This window comes from Hetaerina americana, unplaced genomic scaffold, assembly GCF_022747635.1.
Source record: "Hetaerina americana unplaced genomic scaffold, ioHetAmer1.1.p SCAF_16, whole genome shotgun sequence".
In the NCBI taxonomy this organism is placed as follows: Eukaryota; Metazoa; Arthropoda; class Insecta; order Odonata; family Calopterygidae; genus Hetaerina; species Hetaerina americana.
Window position 1 is genome coordinate 1,234,227 of NW_027286719.1, and position 25,388 is coordinate 1,259,614.

A 25,388-nucleotide genomic window follows, 5' to 3' on the forward strand; every position below is an offset into this window, starting at 1 on the left:
TACGCGTCGCGGTTACCAAGGCAACCCACCGAAGCCCAGTGGAGGCACGAGCCTATTAGCCCCACCCGGCTCGCTCGGAGACGGGTAGGCTCGCGTGACGGCTCCGAGCCTTATCCGAGCGAGCCGGTAAGTTCAGAGCGAGTCTATACGGTAGGCGGGCTTCACCGCGATCTCCGCGAGCGGGCTGGCGACGTAGTGCGCGCGCGAGGGACGTGGTGTGAGGTTGGGTGGTGGGCGCCTGAAGGGACGGGCGTGGTTGCATTTTCCTCGTCGTGCCCTGTGTCCTCTCTCTTCGTGCGACCTCTGGCCGTGTGCGCGATACGTCTGCCCTCGGTTAGCCGGCTCATGTCCACGTGGCTCAGGATTCAAGAGATTCAATGTTCCTAACGCTGCATCGAGGGTAGGTCGGGGATGGCCGGCGCGCGGACCTGCGGTGGCCCAAGGAGCTCCGTGACGGCCGTCGAGTGCGTGGCTGTGGCGACCTGTTGCTGATGGGTGAGGAGGAGGGTCCGCGGGGCGATTCCGAATGCCAAATCCCTTCCTCGTCGAGGCTGCGGAGGAGCGTCGGTTGGTTGCAGGTGAGTGTACCCAGGAGATGCGGCGGCGGCCCTCGGAGCCCAAGGAGACGGACGTTCGTCGTCGGGAGGGCGCGCCCGGAACGCGGTGATGCATCGCCGTCGGAGGCAGGCAACAGGTGTTCGGTTGCCTAACCGTTGTACCCGCCGTGGCATTGACGAGGGAGTGTTAGGGTGTGCTTGGTGGGTGGAACAGGTGCAGTTCTCTCCTAATGTGTTACCGTTGACGAGATCGACGCAGAATTCCGTATAGATGATGTGATTACGCGCCTTAAAATGACGTTGTCGTACTTATCGAAAACTTTATTTTTTTTAGAATTTAGCAATTTCAATTGCGTGTAAGAGCGGCATCTTTGGAGAAATTATTTCGATGATAGAGAGTAGGGCGAGACTGAGGCAAAAAGAGAAAACGGAACAACTTCCTTAGAAAAATATGCGGCCGTTTGCTGTCGGCGCGAGAAAACACCGCTCTTCTCTGACGACGGATGGCGGCCGAAAATCCTGATAATTTGCTGTTTTGTCGCAAATAGAAAAGTATCCTGAAACATAATCACCTTTCGTGATTTGTGCCGCCATCTTAGGACGTGTGTGTGCTCGTGTTATACTTGTTTATGTCAACAGACACAATGAAAAAATTACTACAGGATTGTTGTGAAACTAGCCGATGAACCCTTAAAGAGACGGCCCCTCATCAGGAGAGGAAGAATGATTCGCCTGCCGATGATGTTGAAGCCGCCTCCTTGTCCCAAGACCAGCTTCACGACAATTTTTCTTCCGATTCATTTACTGAATCTGTTGATGCGAACTAATTTGAGTGGCCTAATGGGCGAAGTGCTCCTTATTAACTCGCACGCGCATGCATCCTAAATATTTTTTGATAGGGATGAATACGCAGTGGTAGTTTTGATTTGAAAAGTAGCAATTTTCCATATATCTTGGCTAATTGCTCAATATTACCACCCGCCCTATGAGTTGCCAAGCGGAGTTCTGGAAATACCTGAGCTAAGAGGAATGATTAACCCGGAGAAGGCCGACCGTCCGTCGCAGAAGGTCGCAGTTCTCCACCTAGTGAATACTTGACACTTGTTCCTTGGTCACGTCCCACTTCTTTCCCCTCCCTCCCCCACTGCCCTCTTCCCATCTCAATCCCGCTTCCTCGGTGAGCATCCTCCGTCCGTACTCTTTGCCTCTCACCGGCGTCCGTGATCGGTTAGGCTAGTGTGATTTGATTTATACATGGAATGCAAAAGGTTTATGCACGAAGGGCAGAAATCCTGCTCTCTAAAGTAAGGCACTCAAAGCAATAAGATGAAATAACTCTGTAGATGGGCAAAATCATCTGGTCGTAAGGCAAATGAGTGGAGAGGTGCACCATTATTAAGCAGCCATTGCTTAATTGCGCTGCCTAGTAATAATTTTAGTTTCCGAAAGCTATTTCATTCGAATTCTGTAGAATTTCGCCATTGGTGTAGGTAAAAGTATAGTTCTCTCTGTCGTACACTGCCAGAGAGAAGTGAGATTCGAGTGCACAAATTTCTTCCTCAATGGTTTCCTATCCTGCATCGCTCGACTTCTAAGTTATCACTTCGGTGCCATGTAATGAGCTTCCTCGCGTTCTCTGTTCCCTCGTGTGGTTCAAATATTCAGGGCGCCAGTTAGTCAGACGCGTAGTAGCTATCTGAAAAGCTTCGCCGGAAGGGAAGCAAGGCGCAAGATTGATCTGAATTCACTCATTTGCGGCCAAAAATTCGCCGACTATAACGGACTTTAAAATTAACAATTGTATAACTACATGGTCACCTTGCTGAGATTTAGAGTATGTCGTTCGCGGGGGGTTCAACTGTAGGCGATTTAGTTTTTTTGCAATAATATTTATGGTGATGACGTTCTGAAAGAGACTAAATGGGTTATTAGCCGTGTTTCGCTGTATGTTACCGTTGCGCTCGTTTTCTGTTTGAAGAGAATTTTTATCTTGGCTCATTATTATCGCATGAGGAATTCATATGAAGATATACAGGGTTCGTCCGGAAAATAAGTGTACTGATTTTTTCCCGCCGCTCCGGGCGCGCCCAGCACCGCTCTGACGGGCTGCGATTGGAGGGGGGTATGTTGGCAAGCGACGCTGAAAAAGGCAGTCGGCTCTGAGCTGTGGTGTAGTGAGGAGCTCTGTTAACGCGAGCCTCCACGCTCGACCCACGTCACGGAACGCGATGCCGAAGTTTTTGGAGCAGCGTTATTCCATCAAATTTGCGGTAAAGCTTGGGAAATCGTCTACCGAAACTGTCGGTATGATTAACCAGGCTTACGGGAAGTCAGCCATGTCCAGAAACATGATCTTTCGGTGGCACAAGATGTTCGTGGAGGGCAGAGAAGAGGTCGACGACGAACCACGGCCTGGACGCCCATCAACGACACTCACCGACGAAAATGTGCGAAAAGTTCGCGATGTACTGAACTCTGATCGTCGTCTTAGTGTTCGGATGATAGCAGAGCAGTGTAATGTGCCAAAAACAATAATGCACGAGATTATTAGGGAGCAATTACAGATGCGGAAAATTTGTGCAAAGTTGGTGCCGAAAGTGCTCAGTGATGATCAAAGACTCAATCGTTTGGAAATCGCGACACAACTTGCGGATCACTGCAAAAATGATCCACATTTTTTAGAGAACTTTTCTGTTCCCGAAGATAAAGAGGAGTTTGAAAGGAACGCGATACGGGACTTTGGACGCCGTCAAAGAGGCCGTGACGACGTGTCTTCGAGAGGTTCCCGATGATGCCTTCGCGGGAGCGTTCCAGGAATGGGAACGCCGCTGGAACAAGTGTATCGCCTCACAAGGGTCCTATTTTGAGGAATATTAGCTTAAGATATGTAAAAGTGTAATACATTTTTTTTCCTGAGCTCAGTACACTTATTTTCCGGACGAACCCTGTAATTTGCACTTTTCCTGGCTCACTTCCGCGGACTTGATTTCATTTCTACTATTATTCCTTTTTGGTCTCTAATCCCCTTAGTTTTGCCCGTGTTTGCAGGATATTAGTTGCGAAAATGTCGAGCTTTCTCTTACATTGTGTTAGCGATTGTACGAATTGTTCTACTAAGTGTTTGGCGACTATAGATAGTTTTTTTGACAATGATAGCGATTTGTTGCTGGTTTTCGTAAATAATAGTTGTTACAATGAACTGTCGGCAGATTTAAACTATAGCATAAGTTTGCAATGTTCGTCGAGGTGTTTGGAAATTTGGTTGAACTAGGTTTGAGAGAACGTATATGCTGGAGTCTCGTGGTCACCAGGAAGAACATATTAATAGTTGTCGGTGATTAAAATTATTGATGAAACGGCAAACCCTATCTATAGTATATCGTTGCAGTCGCATTCATCAAGATAACTACCGGGTTGTGGTTTTGCTGCGATAAATAGTCCTCTCGAAGGTGTGTATTTTCTGTAGATGACGAAACCTCTCGTGAAAACGTCGCCTGCTGCTGCATCTTTTCTACATTTCTGCGATGTCCCGAAACCGTCTGGCATTGTATGGATATTCGACGATTTTCCAAAGAACTAAAAAAACCTCGAGCACCTACGATTGTGAGTCAAATTTCAGCTACTGTGATGAAGTCTTCGTGCTTCAACAGATGTGTCCTATGTACGAAATTCAATATTTTATGTTTCGGAAAATTATTGTGGCAATACTTATTTTGAGCAATGCATGTCCCAACGCGTTAACAACGTCCCTTAAATCTCGTCGCGTGCTCGTGTCTCCTCCGCGCTGCATGCCGCGATGCCTCGTTCGAACAATGAACTATTGAGAGGCTCCAGGCACGATGAAAGGACAGTCCGCGAGTCAATAAAATCCAATCCAAATACCCCGACAAAAATGCCCAATTTACTCGTTAACCCATCAATGGAGCCCCAAGATCCGACATCTCTCTCCCGTCGGGCCGTTCCTCGTATGGGAGGGGGGGGGTCCGACGGGAGAGCCGAGCTTTTAAGCATTTAAGTTACTCTCAGGAAGAATTCCCTCGTTCGCTGGCGGATTTAGCCTCAAGACTTAGGAGGTGGGGGCTCTAGATACCATGGTGCTTCCACCCAGCTGCAACTGGGACCCGTTGGGGACGGGGATGGGGTCTGCCTCCGCATTTTCCAATCCCTGCCGCAGCGTACTTCCCTTAACTCCGAGGAAAGACCCTCCAGCCGGCTAACCCACGGGGAGGCGACGCTCCTTCATTGGGGAACGGGGCCGCAGGTAGGGCTACGACCCCCCAGCTGCTTCTTGCATTCGTGATCCCTCAGCTGCTTGCTGCATTCGAGCGAGCCCCGCTGCCACGGGGGGCTTTCGAAATCCCACCCCGAGTCCCATCTCCGTCGAGGGGAGGGGGCCACCGCTCTCTCCCCCCTCGGGTCTTCCAAAGGGACGCTTGCCTGCACCATCCATTGCTCTATCGCGGCAACGTGGTCCCGTCAGAGCTGCGCATTCGCCAGCATTTTCGAGCGGAGCCACATGATATGAGGTATTCACGAAGCCATCCCAATTTATTAAATTGCTCCCGAAAAAACTAATCTACAATTCTAAAATTCTCGGTGGCGGCGGGGTGACGTCCTCGTTTGCCAATCCAAAGGTCGCGGGTTTGATTCCCGCCTGTGTGGGTTTTCCGCCACCTAGTGCTTGGGTGTTTGTAATCGTCTCCATTGTGTCCACCGTTAATATTCCGGTGTGAAGGCCAAAATGTGTTTTTTTTTCGGACTAAGGCTAAATAAATACATAAAAGTATAAAGCTTGCGGGAATGAAATTGGTGCCTCCTACTATCCCACTATTGCAAGTAAGTCTATGGAGATGTCACAGAACTGCCCAAGTGAGTGAAGTGATGCTAGTACAAAGTTAAATGCTCGTTAAAATTGTGTAGCAATGCATATGAACCGCGAAACGAAGCTGAACACGATCGATTTCGTGAAGTACTAACGCACTGACCAACGTACAAAGTAGTGAAGCGTCCGCTCCCCGTAATTTACGCTATCACCCACGGGAAAACGGAGGGCCTAACAGTTGAGTCGACTCCGAGGGCATGGGAGTTAGTTCTCCCGCCCGCCTCTTCCTCGCCGCTGCCTCCAAATCCATGGTTCTTCCTCGAACCCGTGATCAATTCATCGAACGCACCGGCGAGTGCGTCACCTACGTTCTTTTTCTTTAAGAATGGACCGTTCGGAGGAGAGTCGGCATATTTAGACAGAATTTTTTTGAATGTGAAGGAACCAGCTTTATTGGAAACTAAGCTATTTGTTAGTGTGCTGAGTGAATGTTATCTTTTTACCCTAAAACGATCACTGCGGAGTGACAACTTATAAACAGAAGAAACTTCCAGTCTGGAAGTGTCTTTATATATGGTATTCACAACCGGGTACGAAAAAGAACACTCAAATATAAATCATATTTTGCTATTATTGAATATTAACAGACGTGGTTCCTTAGATGAAGTGATTTTCTGTTGAGAATAAGTTTTTTATTTGCTATGGATAATATCCTGCAGATATTTATACCCATACTCATAATACATGACTGTTTTTTCACATTTAAGATCACTAATTCATTCCCTATACTTATACCCATCCCCAGGAGAGTATAACTGTTTGAAAATGTTATTTTAGTTGTTAAAATTTAACTAGTCTGGTTAATAAACATTTTTATTTTCCATTTAGATTAATCATTATTGATTTTTATAAATATTATTTAACTACCACAAATATAATTTTCTAACATCACTATGGAAGGTCATTGTGCAATTCTGAGTTTGTCGAAGCTCACGGCCACGCTTGGACTTATCGGTGGTGGCTCCGCTGCAAACGCCTGAATAGGGCTTATGAATAAACAGGAATGAAACATTTTAATTGTTCCATTCAGGGGCATAGATATGTTCAATTCGTTTTAGCCGGTTGTGATGACGTGCTCCCGCTGCAGTTCCCATGCGTGTTGTTCCCCGCGCCCCCTTCGCGAAAGCGAAGCGGTGCTCGCAATTGTTGCTTTCGCCCTGCGCACGTAAAACGAGAGGATGGTGGAGTCCGTGCGGCCCTCCTCCCGCCCTCTCCGTTCCTCCCATTGGTCAACGAGAAACAATTGTTATTTTCCTGCGGACGTTTTAAAACGCCGATTCTTTATTCGCGTCGACTCCATTTTTTCGTGTTGTATTCTCGCGTGCGGGCATTGATTCAAGTCGACACCGCTCCCGAGTGCTTGTTTAATTGAGCGCAAAGCATGCCGTCAAATGTCTAATTTTCTGGTGCCGGCGCCTAATTTTGCGGAAGCCTTATTTATTGTTCTGTTAAATATGTATGTACATGCATGAAGATAGGAGAAACAGCAATTCCACATTTATTATTCATTGACTCCCATGTTTTCGGAAAAGATGATACTTTGTTCTTCCACATATTTTTTATTATGCACGACCGAGGTTTCGTCTTACGAAGTCATCGTCCAGTGAAGTACAGAGAACAAACAGCTTTTTGTAGCGGATAGATAAGAGGAGGTGCTGGTAAAGCGGGAGGAGGGAAACTGGGTTGTGTGTAAGGGTGGGAAGGGGAGAGGGTGGTGGGTGTGGCGTAAGGGGGGGAGAGAAGGGCTGTGGAACAGAGGGAGGTCCAGGAGGGAGACCGATTTTGTCGTCTCCCAAAAACCCACAAATCAGATTTTCCCATCAGGTGGGTGTTTTCCAATGTTTCGGCCCTTAATCACCTCCTGGAAAGAAGATCAAACCCCATCTTCAAGGAACACATCAAGTTCGCCCCAAAATTTGGAGTCAAGAACTCCTCCGATCTGGCCAGTCACTCTATCGGAGTTAGTCCTCCCTCCCAAGTGCATGTCTTTCGGCGTCTGCAGCCGTTTTCCGAGTGTCCCCACCCGAGAAGCCCTCCAGTTAGCCGAGGAAATCCTTTTTTTGAAAAGGGGTTCCATTTCCAGTGATTAGTGAGTTGCGTTTGGTCCCAAAACATGCGTATTCCAGAACTATTTCAAGTTTAACGGCAAATACTTTTTATACACATACTATATATACAAATTTTTTAGACATTACTATCACAAGAAATAATCGGCAACTGGACTTCTCCATTTTTAGGAAAGATACTTAGTTGTACAGATTACATCATTCGCTTCATGTCAAGATAAAATTTCGCACAAATATTAGCGGCGTTCAATTCAATGGTCCACCGTTTCACAAGTATTCCCTTGTTCCCACAAAATCCCCAAAAAGAACTACAAATACTACAAATGAGAGCTGAAAATAACGGTTTCTGCTCCCAATTAGTTGAAAAAGTGTATCAGAAAAAAAATAGCAGTCACATCCATTTTTAAATCAGTCCCCAAGAAAGACACAGCAAAATAGAAAATAATTCTCTTTTTGGGGAATTTATCCCGTAAAGTGACCAGAACTTTTGTATCTAACTGCAAAGGCCAAATTCCCATGATGGAAAAGAGTGGAGTTTAAAAATTGCGCTGTGAGTGCCCTGCTATTTACGTTGGACGAACCCGGAGGAAATTCCGTGAAAGTGCGAAAGAATATTCCGCATGTTTCAAAAATGGAAATTCTTCTTTCCATTTTGCCAAGCACCACGTGGACAATGACCACACAAGGGACTTTGTTGCTGAGATTTAACATTTGGAGGAGAAAGGTTTAAGGTAATGCCTTGGGACGTTTGGAAATTTCCAAGAGCAGTCATCATAAGGGTATATTGGTTAATGAGCTGATATACATACGTATTCCCCATCCTGGACCTCCTGTTTCACAGCCACCAACCACCCTCCCCCCGTACACTCACACCAATTTCCCTCCTCCCACTTTACCGGCACCTTCCCCCTCCTCCTCTTCCATGTTTAGTACACAAAGCTGTCTCTCTCTGTACTTCACCTGATGATGACTTCGGAAGTCGAAACCGAGGTCGTGCAATATTAAATATATGTGGAAAAACAAAGTATTTTCTTTTCCGATATGAATCCCTTCCACCAAGTGACGCCTTTAAACCATTAAATTGGCCATAGTTTCGCCACTGTGTGGCGAAATCATCATCACCTGATGATTCCACACCCTGGCGAAATCATGGTCGTCAATGAAAAGGAACTGTGGAATTGCCGTGCTTCCGTGATCTATACAATGGAGAAATTCCACCGAGTAGCGACGAAAGCAGCGTCACACTGGTAATTTTGTGCTTCGCTCGATGTCTGTATAGGGCACCAAGGTGAAATTCTCGTGTCATTGTTTTGGAAATCCACATTTATGCCAAGCCATATTTGCAGATATTTGAAAATGCCAACATTTTTGTACGGATAGCATGCCACACGGCAATTCCGCAGTAAATATTTCTTGTCGTCTGTGGTTTCACCGCTGTGTGGCACCATCGGGTGAAGATTAGAGGAAAGGCCGGGTACTCGTGCGTGCGCAGTGTCAAGAGAAAGGGGCGGAGGGAGAGGGGATGAAGGTGTTAGGTGATGGCGGGGGTTAGGGCGGATGGGCACCGCGTGGGGCCTTGTTCGCACGGAGGGAGAGGTGGGGTAATGCGATACATACGGGGGAAGAGCGGAAGGGGTACAATAGCTCTTTAACGAGGTGTGCTTCTCTCCAATCCTGCGAGTGAATCTATTCTTGGACCTTTTTTCTCTTAGTGTAGGATCCTGGGCCGGAATCCACGGTGATGTTTGTTTGCTAATAGGTTTTTTTGCCGATTGAGAAGTGTATTTATTGTATGTGAAGCTGGCTAAGTGTGTATTGGTTACGATGCTGAATGTTCTCACGGTCTGTCCGGTGTATCGCATGGGAGTTTATAGATTCCGCCTTGTTCCGTAATGTCGATTTTGTCTTTTTTGGTTCCCAGGATGTCTTTGAGTGCGCGTCCGTTGTAGAAGGCGGCTATGACGTTTTCCTTTGGGAGTAAGCGTGGAATCTTCGTCGATATTTTCCCGAGGGGAGGGAGTCCGCGCCACTTTGGTCGGTCTTTTCCTTTGGGTAAATTGCTGTTAATGGCTCTTCGTGTCTGTTTCCTATTGTTAAGTGTTCGTATTAATTTCGTTGTGTATCCGTTGCTGGCTTCTATTCCTTTTATTGCCTGGAGTTCGAAGTGCTTGCTTGCGTCGGGCATGGGTATACTGCACAGTCTTGCGTATCATGGAATGAAAGACTGCGAAATTTTTATGAAGTGTGGGGTCTCGAATGGGCATGTATCACTTGGTTCGTGTTGCATTATTTCCTATACTACTATGTTCAATATATACCCGAACTGAGGCTACGAACACTTTATTTTGCAAATTTTAGTCTACATCGACTTGTCCCCTTCAGAGTACTCTCCATTCGTTGCTAAGCACGTATGCCATCTGCTTTTCCACTGCTTTTCCACGGTTTAAAGCACCCTTGGAAGTCCTCGGCAGTTAGTCTTTTTAGATTTCTCGTCGTTTCTTGCTTTACTGTGTCCACATCTTCCCAGTGATGTTCCCTCATCACAGTTTTACATTTTGGAAATAAGGAATAGTCGCAGGGGGCAAAATCTGGCGTATGAGAAAGATGATCAATGATGGTGATTTTGCCAGAAACATGCGAAAAATCAATGCTGAATATGCACGACTTTGGCACACTTTTTTAAACCCAAATGTTCGGTTAAATTAGTGTGGACCTTTGATTTTTCTAAATTCAGTTCAATAGCTATCATTTGGACAGTTTTTCGACGATCGGTTAGGACAAGGGACCGCACACGATCAATGTTGTCGTCAACACAGGTGGTTGAAAGTCGTCCCGGCCTTGCATCATCCGTCTTGGCGTCTTGTCGACCATTTTAAAACGCTTAATCTACTTGAAAATGGATGTTATCTTCAGAGCATTATCACCGTAAACGGCTGTCAGCATTGCAATAATTTCTCGATAACTTTTACCGCCCTTCACATAAAAACCTGACGCTGATTCGTTGCTCCGTGATTTCATCAATTACCATTTTCGACAAGCAGTAAATACATGGACAACAGAAACTGACATAACTTCCACCATACGACGACTTCCACCATTCCACGCTCGACGATCCGCCAAGCACATACGCAACTAGCACCGCTACTGGGCCGGGGCTTTAGTCCGCGTCATGACCGCCAGATTGCACCAGTTCGCGTGTTTCTTTCGTGTTCACTAAGTTGACGGAGAAGTTGAATTTTCCGTTTCTTATTCTGATGGGCAGTTTCAGGAGTGTTACGATTCCTTTCAATTTCCGACTCGGTAGTGAACTGGATTTTTTTCTTTAGAATTTAGTGCAGTTGAAAAATTGCTCACAGCCCTTGTCCACACACAGAACATATCGTCCACGGACGTCCACTCCTTAACATTCATCAATAAATAACGCCATCACTTTCAACGCTGGACGTGAGTGCCCGAACCAAATATGAATTCAGGCTTTGTGGGGAAAACCTCCGACGATGTGATGCGACATTTTGGCTCCGTAGGCACAAGGATGCTATATTTGAATTTTTGTTGTGCCCCGAGTTTAATTTTGCAATTATTTTCATGAAAACCACTACAGGGTGGATATAGGATTGAAAAAAGGTTTTTAAAAAATTAGGAATGGTACATGTGACACATTATAAAACTCGTATGGTCTGGTGTCTCGCCTACCAATTCATGTCAATAGTCATGCCAAATATATTGCGTTAAGTACCCCCCCGTGATTTATGGCTTTCATTACTCTGAGCCGAGACGTTTAGCCAAATCCTGTTTAAATATATACGCAAAATGAATAATCATACCGACAGTATTGAACGCCATTTCCAATTATGGGATATGTTTACCGATGGTAAGATCAGTTGATGTGTTTATAATTGGATACACTTTTATATCGTCGGGGAGATCATATTGCTGCAAAAAGATTTCGAGTCCAAATGTGGGAGGGCCGTTGACAAAATAGCCAAGTAACTATCACAAAAGTATATATTTAATTTTCTTAACCATTGTGTATATTTCATTCAAGATGGTATATCCAAATGACTCCTTACGTCACTTCATCTACATCTATTTAATACCACGCAAGAGCGTGTGGCGGGGGGTGTCAGGTCGCTAGCCCTGCATGCACAATCATGGCACCTCTACACAGGTGTCAGATCGATCAGGCCCTCAAACAAAGTTATTCAACCGAAAGAAGCTACGTGTGCTACTTAAATGTAAGAATATTCAATTACTGCATGTATTCAAATCTTGCGGGGACAGTGTTATAAAGATGCGCCTGTATGAAATGCGTACAGGATATCGACAATACATATACACGGCCAATACTAAATATCCCCTTCGCGCCTGCGGTCATATCTATTGTGATCTCTAATCGATCGAGGAAAATGCCCTTTCCTCCTTATGCTGCACCCCCTGCCACCCACCTTTTAGGTAGCCCGCAGGGTATTGATGTAGGTTCAGAAAAAACGGAATTTAAAATCTATCCGTTCGGCTATCTCTCTGCATAATTTTGCGTAAGTGATCTAATACAGGTATATTTTCGTATAATATAGTAAGTCGGGGCCTGTGAAACGTTTCTAATAGAGTCGTAACGCCGCTTTTCTGTTCATAACAGATCTTTTCGCAAACCTAGCTGCTCTATGTTGCACTCGATATAGTTCTAAAATTAAGCCCACATGTTAAGGAGCCATAACACTCGCAGTGTACCAAAGTGCGATCTTGCCAACTTAAAATAACAGAACTCTTTAAATTCTTTCGTTGTATCTTCCCAGTATCCTTCTTCCGAATCCTAAATTTTTGGTTGCTGTCCGCAAATTTCGTACATGCGATTTCCCTTGGGCATAAGTTATCGTAACCCCAAATATTTGAACGAGATTAAGTTTGTTTTGTTGTTTTCCTGCATGGTGTAAAATGTTTCGGGTGAAATGATAAATACCAAAACTGCACAGATACATTTCTTCCAATTTAATTCCAGCCTCCGTATCCCCCACTACTTTTGAGAATCCCATTTAGGCCAATATTTCATGATTCCCTATCCTCTTGACTGGATACGTCCCTTTACGTCCCTTTATATCACCGCGTCGTCGGAAAAGAGACGACGTTTTCTGGAAGCCTGAGAAATGATGCCATGCATAAAAGGAGCAATAGCGGACCGTGAATGCTTCTTTGTGGGACACCCGATTGAGACGCCTACTGTGTGTCGGATGATACTCCCGTCCATCACGACCCTCTACTCGTGGCCTGTATAAAATTGATGAAGCCAGTCTATTACACACTTGCCTATCCCGAAGCTTCCCAAACTTGGAAGCAAATTCGTATGGAGAACCTTGCCGGTGCCTTTTGAAAATCTAGAAATATAGGGTCGAATTGAGCATTTTATTTTTGTATCGATATTAGCCAATGCACCCCAGCACTTCGGCTCACATCCAACCTCTCTCTCATCCCCACATTCCGCGGTTTCTTTTCGAAGGTTCCAGACCCCTTGAGACAAGGTACCACTCCACGGAATATTCGTAATACCAACTCTGCTTCTCCTGAATTTGACAAACTACCACACCAATATTCGCGTAATCTCTCTCCGCGCCTCCTACATCTACATAATACCCCGCAAGGGCGTGTGGCGGGGGGTTACCACTCGTAAAAAGGAACACGACCACATTCAAAATCAACACATAAATGCAACACGATACACTCCTACAAAAATACTTTCATTCCACACGCATGCAATTACATATACTATCATCTGACAAATAATGGCACCTTAGGATGCAGTAAGAAATGTATCCAATTACGTGCAATTTGAAAAGGAGGAAGGACATGCGACGGTCTCTTCCCCAAGGACGGGGAAGAGACCGTCGCATGTCCTTCCCCAAGGGTGGGGAATGTGACCCAACGCTGCCGGTAGCAGGAGGGTCCCCCCACGGAGAGAAACGAGGGATGGAAGTGGACCTTAAAATATAAAAAGGCAGGACCAAACAATGCTGTAAAGGGCTACTGCATCATTTAAAGGCATTCTAATGAGGTCATGCGGAAAGAAAGGGTTTTGACCTGCAATCTCCCCCCATCAGACTGTGTGCCCGTCGCCAAAGACGCCTCCCCCATATGTTTCGTTCAATGACTGGTTTTGCCTTTCAATTTTCACCTCGCTCCACTCAGACACAGGGCAAAATACTAGAATTGGCATCCACTTGGCTCGTGGGAGCGAACTCCAGGCTTGGACCTTGTTCCCTAGGGAACACCATCTCTCTCCCCAGGCTTCCACTCACCCTCCCAGCTCTCGCCTCTCTCTTCCCCTCCCACACCGACTCTCACTTTTTTCAGTATGGCGTCTGTTCGAAAGAACCATTCCAAGTGACACAATTGTCTGTTTTTCCAGTTTAGTGGTGTCGCACTCTCCTAACGTTATTTGAAATGCCTTCGAAGCCAGTGGAGCTTATCTCTTCCTCCCGAGAAGGCGTGACTCGTGCGCTAAATGCACGACTTCTCGGCCGCTTGGTCTTCGGAGGAAGATGATAGGAATGCGAACGCCCAGCCAACCCACCCACGAATCTCACTACAAGCCGTATGCTCCTAAAATTGATGGAAGACATTTGGATTTCTCTTGAGTAGAGAAAAAAAGGGAGTTAGTCCCGATGATGATTTTCGAAAATGGGCAAACAATTGCATTTGAGAAAATCGTTTTGCCGCCTTGTGTTTCTGTGGTTTCAAATCGGCGCTCGAAGTTCTGCACGCGGTGTGACGAAATAGTGCTATTCTATCGCTTTGACCTTCATGCTCGTGGTTCTCACGCTAAGACTTATTAAGCGCTTTTGGCCTCGTCGGGGCAGATTATTTCTGCGTAATGGGTATCCTTTTACGTATATCTACGTATCCTACGTAACATAACATTTTCTATTCACTTTGCGTGCTTTTAATTTGATCTGTCGTGCAAATTGTGTTCATCCTTTTATTGGTGGCTGCGGTTCGCGATATCGCCCAAAGCCTGCGTCGCTAACTGAATGGTGGTATAGCCTTTTTTATTTTATTACCCCAATAGTAGAATCTTGAGGATTATTCATTTGGAAAAATTTCATGAAGGGCTGCAATCGGGTAACGCTTAATTCGATGAGTAAAAATACATATACAGGCACGTCGGAAACAATTTTCTTCGACTTAGCTGACATCAGTTTGAAGTGCTGCACTCAATATCATCATATGCTCTGTGCAAAATCGTGTTTGCGTGATTCTCTGGACCCTCTAATGTGAGTTGGGAATAATGAGAACTCTAAGAGATAGGCAAAGGGATTGTGATGCGTGGAATACGGTGCGGTGCGTATCTCGCAAGAGGCGTGTCCGACTTGGGTCGGGTATTTTGCTCACTCGTGGAAAGTAATTGGATCCCGTCGGACTCACACGCGATACGGCGAAAAAAATTCAAAGAATAGAAAATGGGTAGGCATGGTTAGTTCTCCCCCATTTTCTGTTGTAATTCACTTAGGGCGGTCACCGCGAGACCAACAAGACCGCCCCTGACGAGTGGCGCTTCAGATTGACCTGCGGCCATTGCACGCGACAAGAGTGGCGTAGCCAAATTAATTAAAAATCCGTTAGGGACGTCCAATCAGGCGAGGAGGTCGCTTGACAGTTCCTTCTAAAACTATGAAGGTTGACGAAAGAAACCAAGGGGAAAGAGTGCGCTAATTAGGTGCAAAACTTCAGGAGCCTCCCACGCAATCCTTGTCGCCAGTTCGTTAGCGCAGTCATAGTGTCGAAATGGTTTTGTATTTCCGAATATATCAGTACTTAGCTCCATCGCATTGCCACCTACGGCATGTGCCGAGCTGTCGGTCGGGAAGGGGGGGAAGTCAGGGGCGTTTCTTTCTCCCCCCACCCCTCACGATCGTCTCCGCTGCCGCCATCGTCCGTCCGTCCATCCGCGCGAGGTGCGGGGCCGCGCGCGCGTCCTCACCCGGGGGGACTCCCTGTCGATCCTCGCCGCTTTGATGGGCGCCTCGCGAGTGAACACACCCACCCCGTGCTGAAAAGCAATGCAGCGATTCAACAAACGCTTGGTTTTTTCACCACGTCTCAACGGAACCGCTTGGTGGGCGTGGGAGCGATGCCATTGATTCAGCCTGCAGATAGAGGCGAAGATGAGGAAACATTAATTTAAATTCATGAAACTCTCTGAATTCAGCTTGGCGTATTCAATCGTGAACGTTTTTTCTCATCGTTTGGCCCCCATCTCCATCCCTTCATTTTCACGTAATTTTTCAGTTTTTCTAATGACTGCCCTGCTTAATTTTACCGGCCCTGGTGGCGGAGGGCCCTCGCCAGCCAACAATCTATTGGTTCGACTCCCGTCTAGTTGGGCTTTCCTCCTCCTAGGGCTCTTGCGTTCGTAATTGGAATGTGTATTCTTTAGGGCTTAAGTGGAACATATTTTTCAGAGGTATCTCGATCCCTACTTGAGGTGCTTTGTGGAGGGCACTTTGAGTGAGTACGCCGTCCGTCGGATGGGACGTTAAGCTGCGGAGCCCCTTGGCGCCTTTCGTGAAGAGTAGGCTAATGCCGACGCCAGCTTTATCTCCACCCTTCATCCTTTCCTGTCCATCCCGTATGGTGCAAATGACCTCGGCAGTCGGTCGCCTCCCCTAAATACTACTACTTAAGTGGAAGATGCATTCTCAACCCAATGCTGTCGCGTAATAAATGAATAGTTTTAGTCGTAAAAATCTCGGCAGCCCTAGATGGTAGTTCTTAATTTCAGATAATATGCAAGAGTAGAGGTGGGTGTGGCATTGGGCAAAAATATTCTTTAGTTTCGAATTTGCAATTAAGTTTTAAGTTACTCTCTTCCTTTTTCGGCTTTAGTTTGACAGAATGTTTAACATTTGTGGCTATTCGGTTCAGTTTATCTTTTATTTTTTCGAACGGTATGCTGTGGAAGTATATTTTATGCATATTAGGTTTTTAACGTACAAGTATTTGAACGCATGGGGTTTGCGGTGATTATTTGAAGGTAAAGTATCGAGGGACATGATTTTTGGTCCGGAAAGATAGGGGAATCAAACTGGAAATAACTAGCCACCCTGGCACCACCTTCGTCTTCGCAAGTACGAGATGTGTTAAGAAAATAACGGGAATTTTCGTTTTTTAAAAAAATATTTATTCGTCTAAATGAATGTTGTTGCCTTCAAAATAGTCCCCATCAGATATTATACCCTTGTGCCGGCGCTTCATCCGACCCTCGAGACACTTCTCAAATTCGATCTTTGGGACAGCCGTTAGCTCTTTCAGCGATGCGCTTTTAATGCCATCTATGCTCGTAAAACGACGGCCCTTAAACGTTTTATTTGTTGTTGGAAAATAGAAAAAGTCACTCGGAGCAATGTGTGGCGAATAAGGAGGCTGGGGCATCGTTACAGTGTTGTTTTTGGCCGAAAATTCGCGAACAAGCAATGAAGTGTGAGCAGGTGCATTATCGTGATGCAAATGCCATGAATTGTTTTTCCAAAAATCCGGGCGGTTTTTTTTTCGAACTGCATCACGCAAACGACGTTAAACTTGTGGGTAGTACTCCTTATTGACCGTTTGGCCTCGTGGAAAGAATTCATGATGCACCATTCCATTAAAATCGCAGAACGCAGTGAGCATAACCTTCGCGTTCGACCGCACTCGTCGAGCCTTTTTCGGTCTTGGCGATCCAGAATGCCTCCGCTGGGACGGTTAAGCCTTAGTTTCGACGTCACATCCGTAAACCCATGTTCCGTCGCCTGTTATGGCACGGCCCAGTAATTATGCATCGTCGTTGACTTCATTTAATGACTCCTGAGCAACTTTCATTCGCCGCTGTTTTTGTTCGTAATTCTTTCATGGCATGAGCCAATTCCACATGCCAACATCATCAGCGAATTGTATGGTTGTGATTCGGCGATCATTCATAACCATTTCTTACACTTTTTCCGCGTTTTCATCGGTTTTTGACGTGCCCCGGGGCGTTCGTCATCTTCAACGTCTTCACGGCCATCTTGGAAACCCTCATAATACCGCTTGTTTTTAACTCATAGCATACTCACCATAGGCTTTTGTTAACATTTTACACACTTTTTTACTCTTCATTTAATTTTTACGCAAAATTTGACACAAATTCTTTGATGAATTTTTTTTAGGCAAACGAAAATCGCCGAGCTCGTATAAACACGTCTAACCTTAGCGGCTGCCACGGACAAAGTAAGCAATGAATTCAGTTGAAAATTTTACCATACTTTAGGGACATGTATACCAACATTATAGCAAAAAAATTGAAAATCGGACTCTCCAAACTCGCGAAATTTAAAAATTCCCGTTATTTTCTGGACACACCTCGTAAATCTCCCGGTTGCAGCGCCACAAAGCTAATTGTCAACAGGCTAGGATACAAAATTATGTCGAGAAAAAAATAAAGGACAATGAATGAACTCGAAATCAGTGAAAAAAATTTAAAAAACTCGTTACTCGGTGAAACATATTTAAGTTCATCAGTTTTTGATTTTCTTTTTCCCGCCAGCACGGCAAGAGTGCTGCGCCTGCGCAGTGAAGGGGAAGGTGGGGCGGGGTCGTGCGTGGGCCCTTACCATTGGGTCGGGGGGATAGCGTGGGCTCTGACCACGACCGCCTGGCTCTCGGAAATCGTTGCCGCGAGCGAAAACCCTCTCTTCCCACCGCACATCGGCGCAACCTTCGAAGGGCCGCGAGTCGAGTTGGGCTATTTCTTGGATCCCCGCGTCTGGGCGAAGCAGACTTGGGGCGCGTGGCGCCCGCCGAGCCAAGGGAACGGTGTTCAGATGGGAGGAGGAGAAACATCTGTGTGTGTGAGGGGAACAGGGGGTGATAGTGGAACTGAGTTGGCGCGCTGGCTGCGGGGGGAACGAACGCGTGAAACGACCGAGGGAGCTTTGGTTGCAAGGTGCTCCGCGCCCTGCGGAAAGGGAATGTCACGTAGATGAGGGCATGTTACACTTGAGTCTGCATCTATCTACATGTGCATGTACTACCCCACAAGTGCGTTTGGCAGTGGGTGTTAGGTCACCAGCCATGCGTGCAAGATCCCAATCATGACAACTCCACACAGATATCAGTTTGATGATGCGCTGGATGAAAGTTAATCACACGAAAGAAGGCAACTACATGCAAGAATATTCAATAACCGGACACGTATATTCAAATAACGCGGGAGGAGTATTATAAAGGTGGACCTAAAAAGAGTGCTGGATATCTAAAAAATAAATACACTACCAATGCTAATTATCTCCGTCGCGCATGCGGTCATACCTATTTTGATTTCACATGGCTTGTCCGTAGTTATTGTAACACCCCTAGAATTTTATCAATTCTACGTTTTTCATGTTGATTTCCAATATGGTGCAAATGTTTTCGGGTGAAATACTGTTCCTCCAAAAAATTTACCGAAACAATCCTTCAAATTTAATTCTAGACCCCGTCTCGAACCACTTTTGGGTCGAATTTAGTTGGTTAGATAATAATGCCGTATCTTCATGAATACGGGATATGCCCCTGTATATCACTGCATCGTCGACGAATAGAGGAAGTTACCCTGAAGCCTGAGGCCCGCTGTTATTAATGTTTGAAGGGACCAATAGCGGTTGGGCAACACTTCCTTATGGGACACCCGATGAGACTCTCACTGTGTCGGATGACAACCCGTCCAGTTATTCACGGATTTTTGAGTCCAAAGAAGATGGCCCCCACGAGGCTAGGGTTTGGGACATTTGGAAGGATGCATTGCCGAAAATTTCATTTGACCATTTATTATTCTCAGCTTGAAACGAGTAAAGGGGCAGCATGTGAGACCTACAGGCGTAAGATTTTCATTTCACGGATGTATAAACGTTCACCGAGAGAATTTTGGAAACCGCGATTGATTGCGATTAAAAGGATGAATGGGAACTTGAAGTGGAGGTATCTTTGACCTTGGGAAGTAATGGGCGTTGTCGGGATGTCTTCGTTAGGTTCCCGGGCTTCAAAAAGGGTTCAACGGAATGGAGTGGGGGTATAGCCGACGCAACTGCCACAGGGCGAGGGAGTAGACCGGTGGGATGGGTGTTAGGCTTTTGAAAATGGCTCTATGAGCGAGACTGCGCGATTGGGATGAGCGGGTGGGGGAATCGGATGAGGCCCGGGGAACGTGTGAAGAGACGCGATGAAGGCGACCGGTGCAATAAAATGCAGCGCTGTCCGATGCATGCGGGGATTTTTGACTTCGAATATATTTCGTGTCGTGATGTGTTCCAAGTGCTAGATGGAATTAAATTTGAAGAAAATGAAAGTGATGAAATTTTAGGCGGTTAATGAGGGTAATTGATAAAGTAAGGGGAAGTCTATGCTTTGCCTCAATTTGGGAGGACAAGGCTAAACTGCTGGTGGGACTGCTTTTTTGTTTAGGCGGTTTATAGGCAGGGGTGTGGCAATAGATTCGAGGGCACTTGACGTGGTGGAAGAGCTTGTGCGTTTTGATGACCCCTAGAGCTGTGCTTGCGGGAGCAAAGATATTGGTCCTGGTAGGGTCACCCATGTTAGGTAGGTCGAAGGGCGGCAGCCAGACGAAAGGTAGCCCGCACAGCGTCCGTTCTTTATCAAGGCGATTGCAGAAGGGTAAAAAAGAAGTGGTAATTTGAGTTATGGCGCCGCGTTAAAATTATTTTGAGGAATGCAACGGGGGGAACTACCTCTTCTATTATTCATAGTGGTAGTAGTTTAAGGGGAGGCGGCCGTCAGCTGAGGTCAATTTCGCCATTCGGAATGGATGTGAAAGGAGGAAGGGTGGAGAGAAACCCGGCGTCGGCATTAGCCCACTCGTAACGACAGGCGCCAAGGGGTCCGCAGTGTAACGTCCCAACCGACGGACGTCGTAGTCACTTGCTCAAGTGCTCTCCTCAAAGCACCTCAAGTAGGGATCGGGATATCACTGAAAAATATCCGTCTTTTTCCGAATTCAAACCTGGGCCCTCGCGGTGGGAAGCTAGTGCGTTAGCCACCATCCCATCTATTATTCATCCCACGGGACATTAATGTACATGGATTTGAGAATGAGTGCTGTAAGCTACGAGATTCTGCCTTCTGGGTCGTGTGCGGCAGCAGGAAAAGTGAAACTTCCTCGATCGTCATCGCACGAAATCCTGGTAAAGCGAATTGGACATTAGCTGCACAGAGTAAACGGATGAGGGCCTAACCAATTAGACTTGTTTCTTTAGATCTTCGATCAGAGGAGGAAGAGGGGGTCAAAAGATTACGTAGGGGATGATCAATTGAGGGTGGGGAATGAGAGAGGCACGGGTGATGCCATAGCAGTAATGGGATTGTTAATAGATAGGAAAATCGAGTACAATCATGATGTGTTTGTTTGATGGATTTCGAGGCGTTTGATTGAGTAATTTGGGTGTTATTATTGAAAGTATTAAAGAAAAGTCGGGAGAGGTGCGATTGCGTTGCAACCTGTAGATGCCCTGGACTGCGCAGGTGGGTGTGTCGAATGGAGAGTCAGGATGGGCAGTGCTTAGCGGTGGAAAGTGACAGGGTGTCCTTAAACACCGGATATTTTTACGCAAAGGATATGGTAAAAGAACAACTAGTGATATATTTGTAGATCGGTGGGAAATGCATGAAATCGGCGAGATTTGTGGTTGATCAATTTTTGGTGTGCCGGTTAGCTATCGGTTTTCAAGCATTTCTGAACGCATCAGAAAATTAGAGCGATAGGTATGGGGTAAGAATCAAAGTAGATAAACAGTACAAATGAGGAAACCCATTGAAAAGGACGGGCTCACAATGAGCACAGTCTCGAATTTCCAGTGGACGTGCTCGTACGTGCGGGAAAGACAATTCATAAGTACAGGCGATTCTTCTTCATCGACGGAGGACTCCGCCAACCCGCCCGAGGGCGCGTTACGGAGATGTTAGAACGCCAACCGTGACAGGAGGAACGTGAATTGTACGTTACTTTATATTGGGAGTGTTCGCGCGCTTGTTGTTTTACCCCTGGTGTTTTGTCGCGAATCATACGTGGGGACCACGAATACTTGAATTAACCGTTCGGCAGTCCATTTCTTATTTGGTGAGAGTTGTCTCACCTGCCGTTGTAATGGGGGAGCTGAATTCTATCTTAAATTCCCGTTCACCAGCCACGATATTGGTAGTTTTTCGATAGGAAACGTCTAGCTCTGAGTCTTCGCGTCGAGGGTCCCCATCCCAGACCTTGCAGTCAATGTTTGAGTCTTCGTGTTCTTTCATGCGAAGTTTTCGCGAATATCACGGCCCTTATCTTTACTTCGTTCAATTCTGCAATCATTGTGTTTAGATGAAGCGGTCATTCTCGCCGCATACTCTATGAGGGGTCTAAGAAAAGAAAATAGCCCGTCCAATTTTACATGGATACATTTTCTATCAATTTGTTTGCTGAATTCCAGATTATTCAGGGCCCCTCCGCAAATGGTGTACAGGGTTCGTCCGGAAAATAAGTGTACCGACTCCTGGGCTGGGCGCGCCTGGAGCGGCGCGCCCAGCACCGCTCTGACGGGCTGCGATTGGAGGGGGGTATGTTGGCAAGCGACGCTGAAAAAGGCAGTCGGCTCTGAGCTGTGGTGTAGTGAGGAGCTCTGTTAACGCGAACCTCCACGCTCGACCCACGTCACGGAACGCGATGCCGAAGTTTTTGGAGCAGCGTTATTCCATCAAATTTGCGGTAAAGCTTGGGAAATCGTCTACCGAAACTGTCGGTATGATTAACCAGGCTTACGGGGAGTCAGCCATGTCCAGAAACATGATCTTTCGGAGGCACAAGATGTTCGTGGAGGGCAGAGAAGAGGTCGACGACGAGTCTTCGAGAGGTTCCCGATGATGCCTTCGCGGGAGCGTTCCAGGAATGGGAACGCCGCTGGAACAAGTGTATCGACTCACAAGGGTCCTATTTTGAGGAATATTAGCTTAAGATATGTAAAAGTGTAATAATTTTCTTTCCTGAGCTCAGTACACTTATTTTCCGGACGAACCCTGTATAGGCGTTTTCCCCTTGAATACTTTGAACAGATGGCGACGTTTAAGTATTTTACGTAGTCTGTCTGCAACGGTTATCCAAACACCTCCGAGTGTGTACGTTTGTAAAGTCTGCTCTCGTTTTTAATTTTTTAAGAAGGTCATAACTACTTTTTTTGGTTATTCATGAAAAATCCCCATCTGTGCACCGTTTTTAATGTCTTTTAAGTCAACGTTTAGTATTTGACGATTTGTGTATGTCATTATTTGCCTGTGGATTGCTCTTCCGTCGGTAAACAGTCTTATGTTGCTTTTTATTTTTGAAGTGATGCCTTTATTTGAAATAAGAAAGAGTAAGTACCTATGACGCTACCCTGAGGGACGTCAGATGTTACTTGACATAATTATGGGTCCTTTATTGGTGGATTTATTTTGCGGTTGGTAAGGAAGTCCTGTGCATTACAGTATCGTTTACTCTGTGCCCTTGCTTAGGGATTAGGTGGTAGAAGTGACTCCATAGTCTCAGTCTCGTCCCAATATAAAGACTAATATCTGTCTTGCTCATTTTGTATCGATTTGGCGCGTGGAACTTCATCCAAGGCCTTTTTAAAATCCTGGTAAGTTGCATCTCCTTGCTTGTTCGACCCCCTATTTCATAAAGTCGGTTGCAAAAAGCTCAAACTGCCTTTCACAGGATTTCTCCTTTCCTAATCCTTCTTGTTTGCTGTGTATAAGGCTGTGAGTGACGAGGAATACCACGACAAAGCTAAAAATGACATGTTCTAATATTATAATGGCAAGGGAAGTTACAAAAATCAATAGGCTATTACCGGGGTATTTTCATCTCCACTACGGCAATTTAGTTTTAATATGTTGATCCGTTCGATCTGTAATTTTGTTGTTTTGCTTTAGTTTTCTGTGCATTTTCCCGGCGATGTAGTTTTTGCATTCATTAATTTCACTCGAAATAAAAGCCTTAGTTTTCTTATTACGATTCTAATTTGAATCTATTTCCTTAAAGCTATTTCGCGACGGTTGAATCTACGGCCCACTAATAGACTCACCCTTTCTTCAGCTTTCTGTCTAAAAAGGCGTAAAATGACCGAATGTCTTAACCGTCATTTCATTCGCGCTCTCCGCCGTGTGATGGGCCGGATTATTGTAGTTGTCCGGCGTCGGGATGTTCCTTATGAGAGCGCGCGACAGAGAAGCATCGGCGTCCATCCAAAACCTCTCTCAAACGGTTGACTACCATTCATGACAGAATTGGGGGCAGAGGAGCTTTGTGGAAACATCCCGTGGGGTGGCGCTAGTGAAAGCCGCGGGAGCGCGGGGAATTGATGACGGACGGGTTCACTGTTCAAAGACGCGAAGAACAATGATAATGACGTAAAATGGATGCCATGAGCATTGTGCATTGTTGGCCTCGACGTCCTCGGGCCACTGGGATGACGCCCGGAGTGCGCACCAAGGGGTGGATGAGGTCACCGGAGCGGAGAGGCAAGGAGTGGAAGAGCACCAAGTCTTAGGGGGTGAAATGAGAGGGTTGGAGTGGGCGGGGTGGCATGTCCGGCCGGGGGGGGGGGAGATCCGGCGAAGGGAGGGAAGGAACGAAGGGAGGAGTCATTTCGGACGATGCGGAGAGTGTGTGCTATATGGAGGGCTGGAGAAGGAAATGATGTCGAGCAAATGGAATCGGTCGCTTGGAGGAAGGATGTCGAATGAGATGCGTGACCAGGGAGGGCGCTTCGATCGGGGGAATCGTGAAAAAGTCCCCCCTATATTTTTCGTGAAAACTCAGAAAAATGGTAGTCTTCATTTTTAAGAATTCCGGACTACGATATGCAATTCTGGTAAGATGTGATAGCGATGTTCGTCTTAGGTTTGGCAGTGGCTAATTTGTTCCTGCTATATGTGTATATATATATATATATGTTGGACGGGATGAAGGGAGGAAGAAAGTACTCAGAGATGAAGAGGGACCTGATATAGAGTAGGATGCTGGATTTTGTTTTGTTAGGAGTCACAATATATATAGTTGATAGCTGTGTCCATCCAAAAACCTACCTTAACCGGTAGATTACCTGATAATAATTATTATATATATATATATATATTACCTCGATAGGATATTTGAATATCAACGCATGCCCGGAGGCGACTGAACTAAAGTGCACCTGAGCGTTTGGGGCCCATTCTACCGAGCCGATCGGTAGGAGGGGGCACCGCTCCGTTGAGGCTACAGCGAACCAGTGACCATACTTATTGTACGGACCCTCTATATACATACATACTATATAGCAAAAGGAAGACCCTCGAGGGAGAAAGTTCATCCGTCATAACTTAAATTCAGTACCTAATTCGTAATTGAGGCGGATTTGATATGAGCAATGCTGGTGCATGTATTCCTGAAATGGAGTAGATTGGATAACTTCGTCTTCAAGACGAATTTATGCATTATTTGCATAGATTTGTCAATAATGATTTTAATTGATATCTCTGGATGAATTAAAAAAATGTGTTAAAAGGAAGTGTGCTCATTCTGACCGGACGTATGCCAGTCCCTAGCTGGTGTAAACGATGGGAAGATAGGTTCTGCTTTTGAGTGCGCAGACCTTATGGGGCGTGATGTACCTTGGCATATTTCTAAGAGGGGGCACCCTTGATGCAAGTGATGACTCCTTCGGGTCTGCGGCGGCGTGTCGTCCGCGGGGGCGATAAGCCGTGGGGCCCTTTGTTCGCATCAGGGGCCAATGGTGCTTCTTGTCAAACAGTCCTTACTTAAATAGACGCATATACGTCAATCAATTAATTGGCCATTGCATTTTTCTAGAACCCTTTTCGAGTTCTTCG

At 46.0% G+C, this 25,388-nt stretch overlaps 1 protein-coding gene across 1 annotated transcript in view; it reads left to right on the plus strand.

The window, feature by feature from the left end:
• The first annotated feature begins 233 nt into the window (after positions 1-233).
• The window catches only part of LOC139686974 (uncharacterized), a 148,797-nt gene continuing 123,642 nt past the window's right edge, over positions 234-25,388 (plus strand). The window contains exon 1 of the mRNA XM_071584017.1: positions 234-578. Coding sequence (XP_071440118.1) covers positions 492-578 — 87 coding nt within the window. The 5' untranslated portion in view covers positions 234-491. The remainder of the gene's footprint in view (positions 579-25,388) is intronic.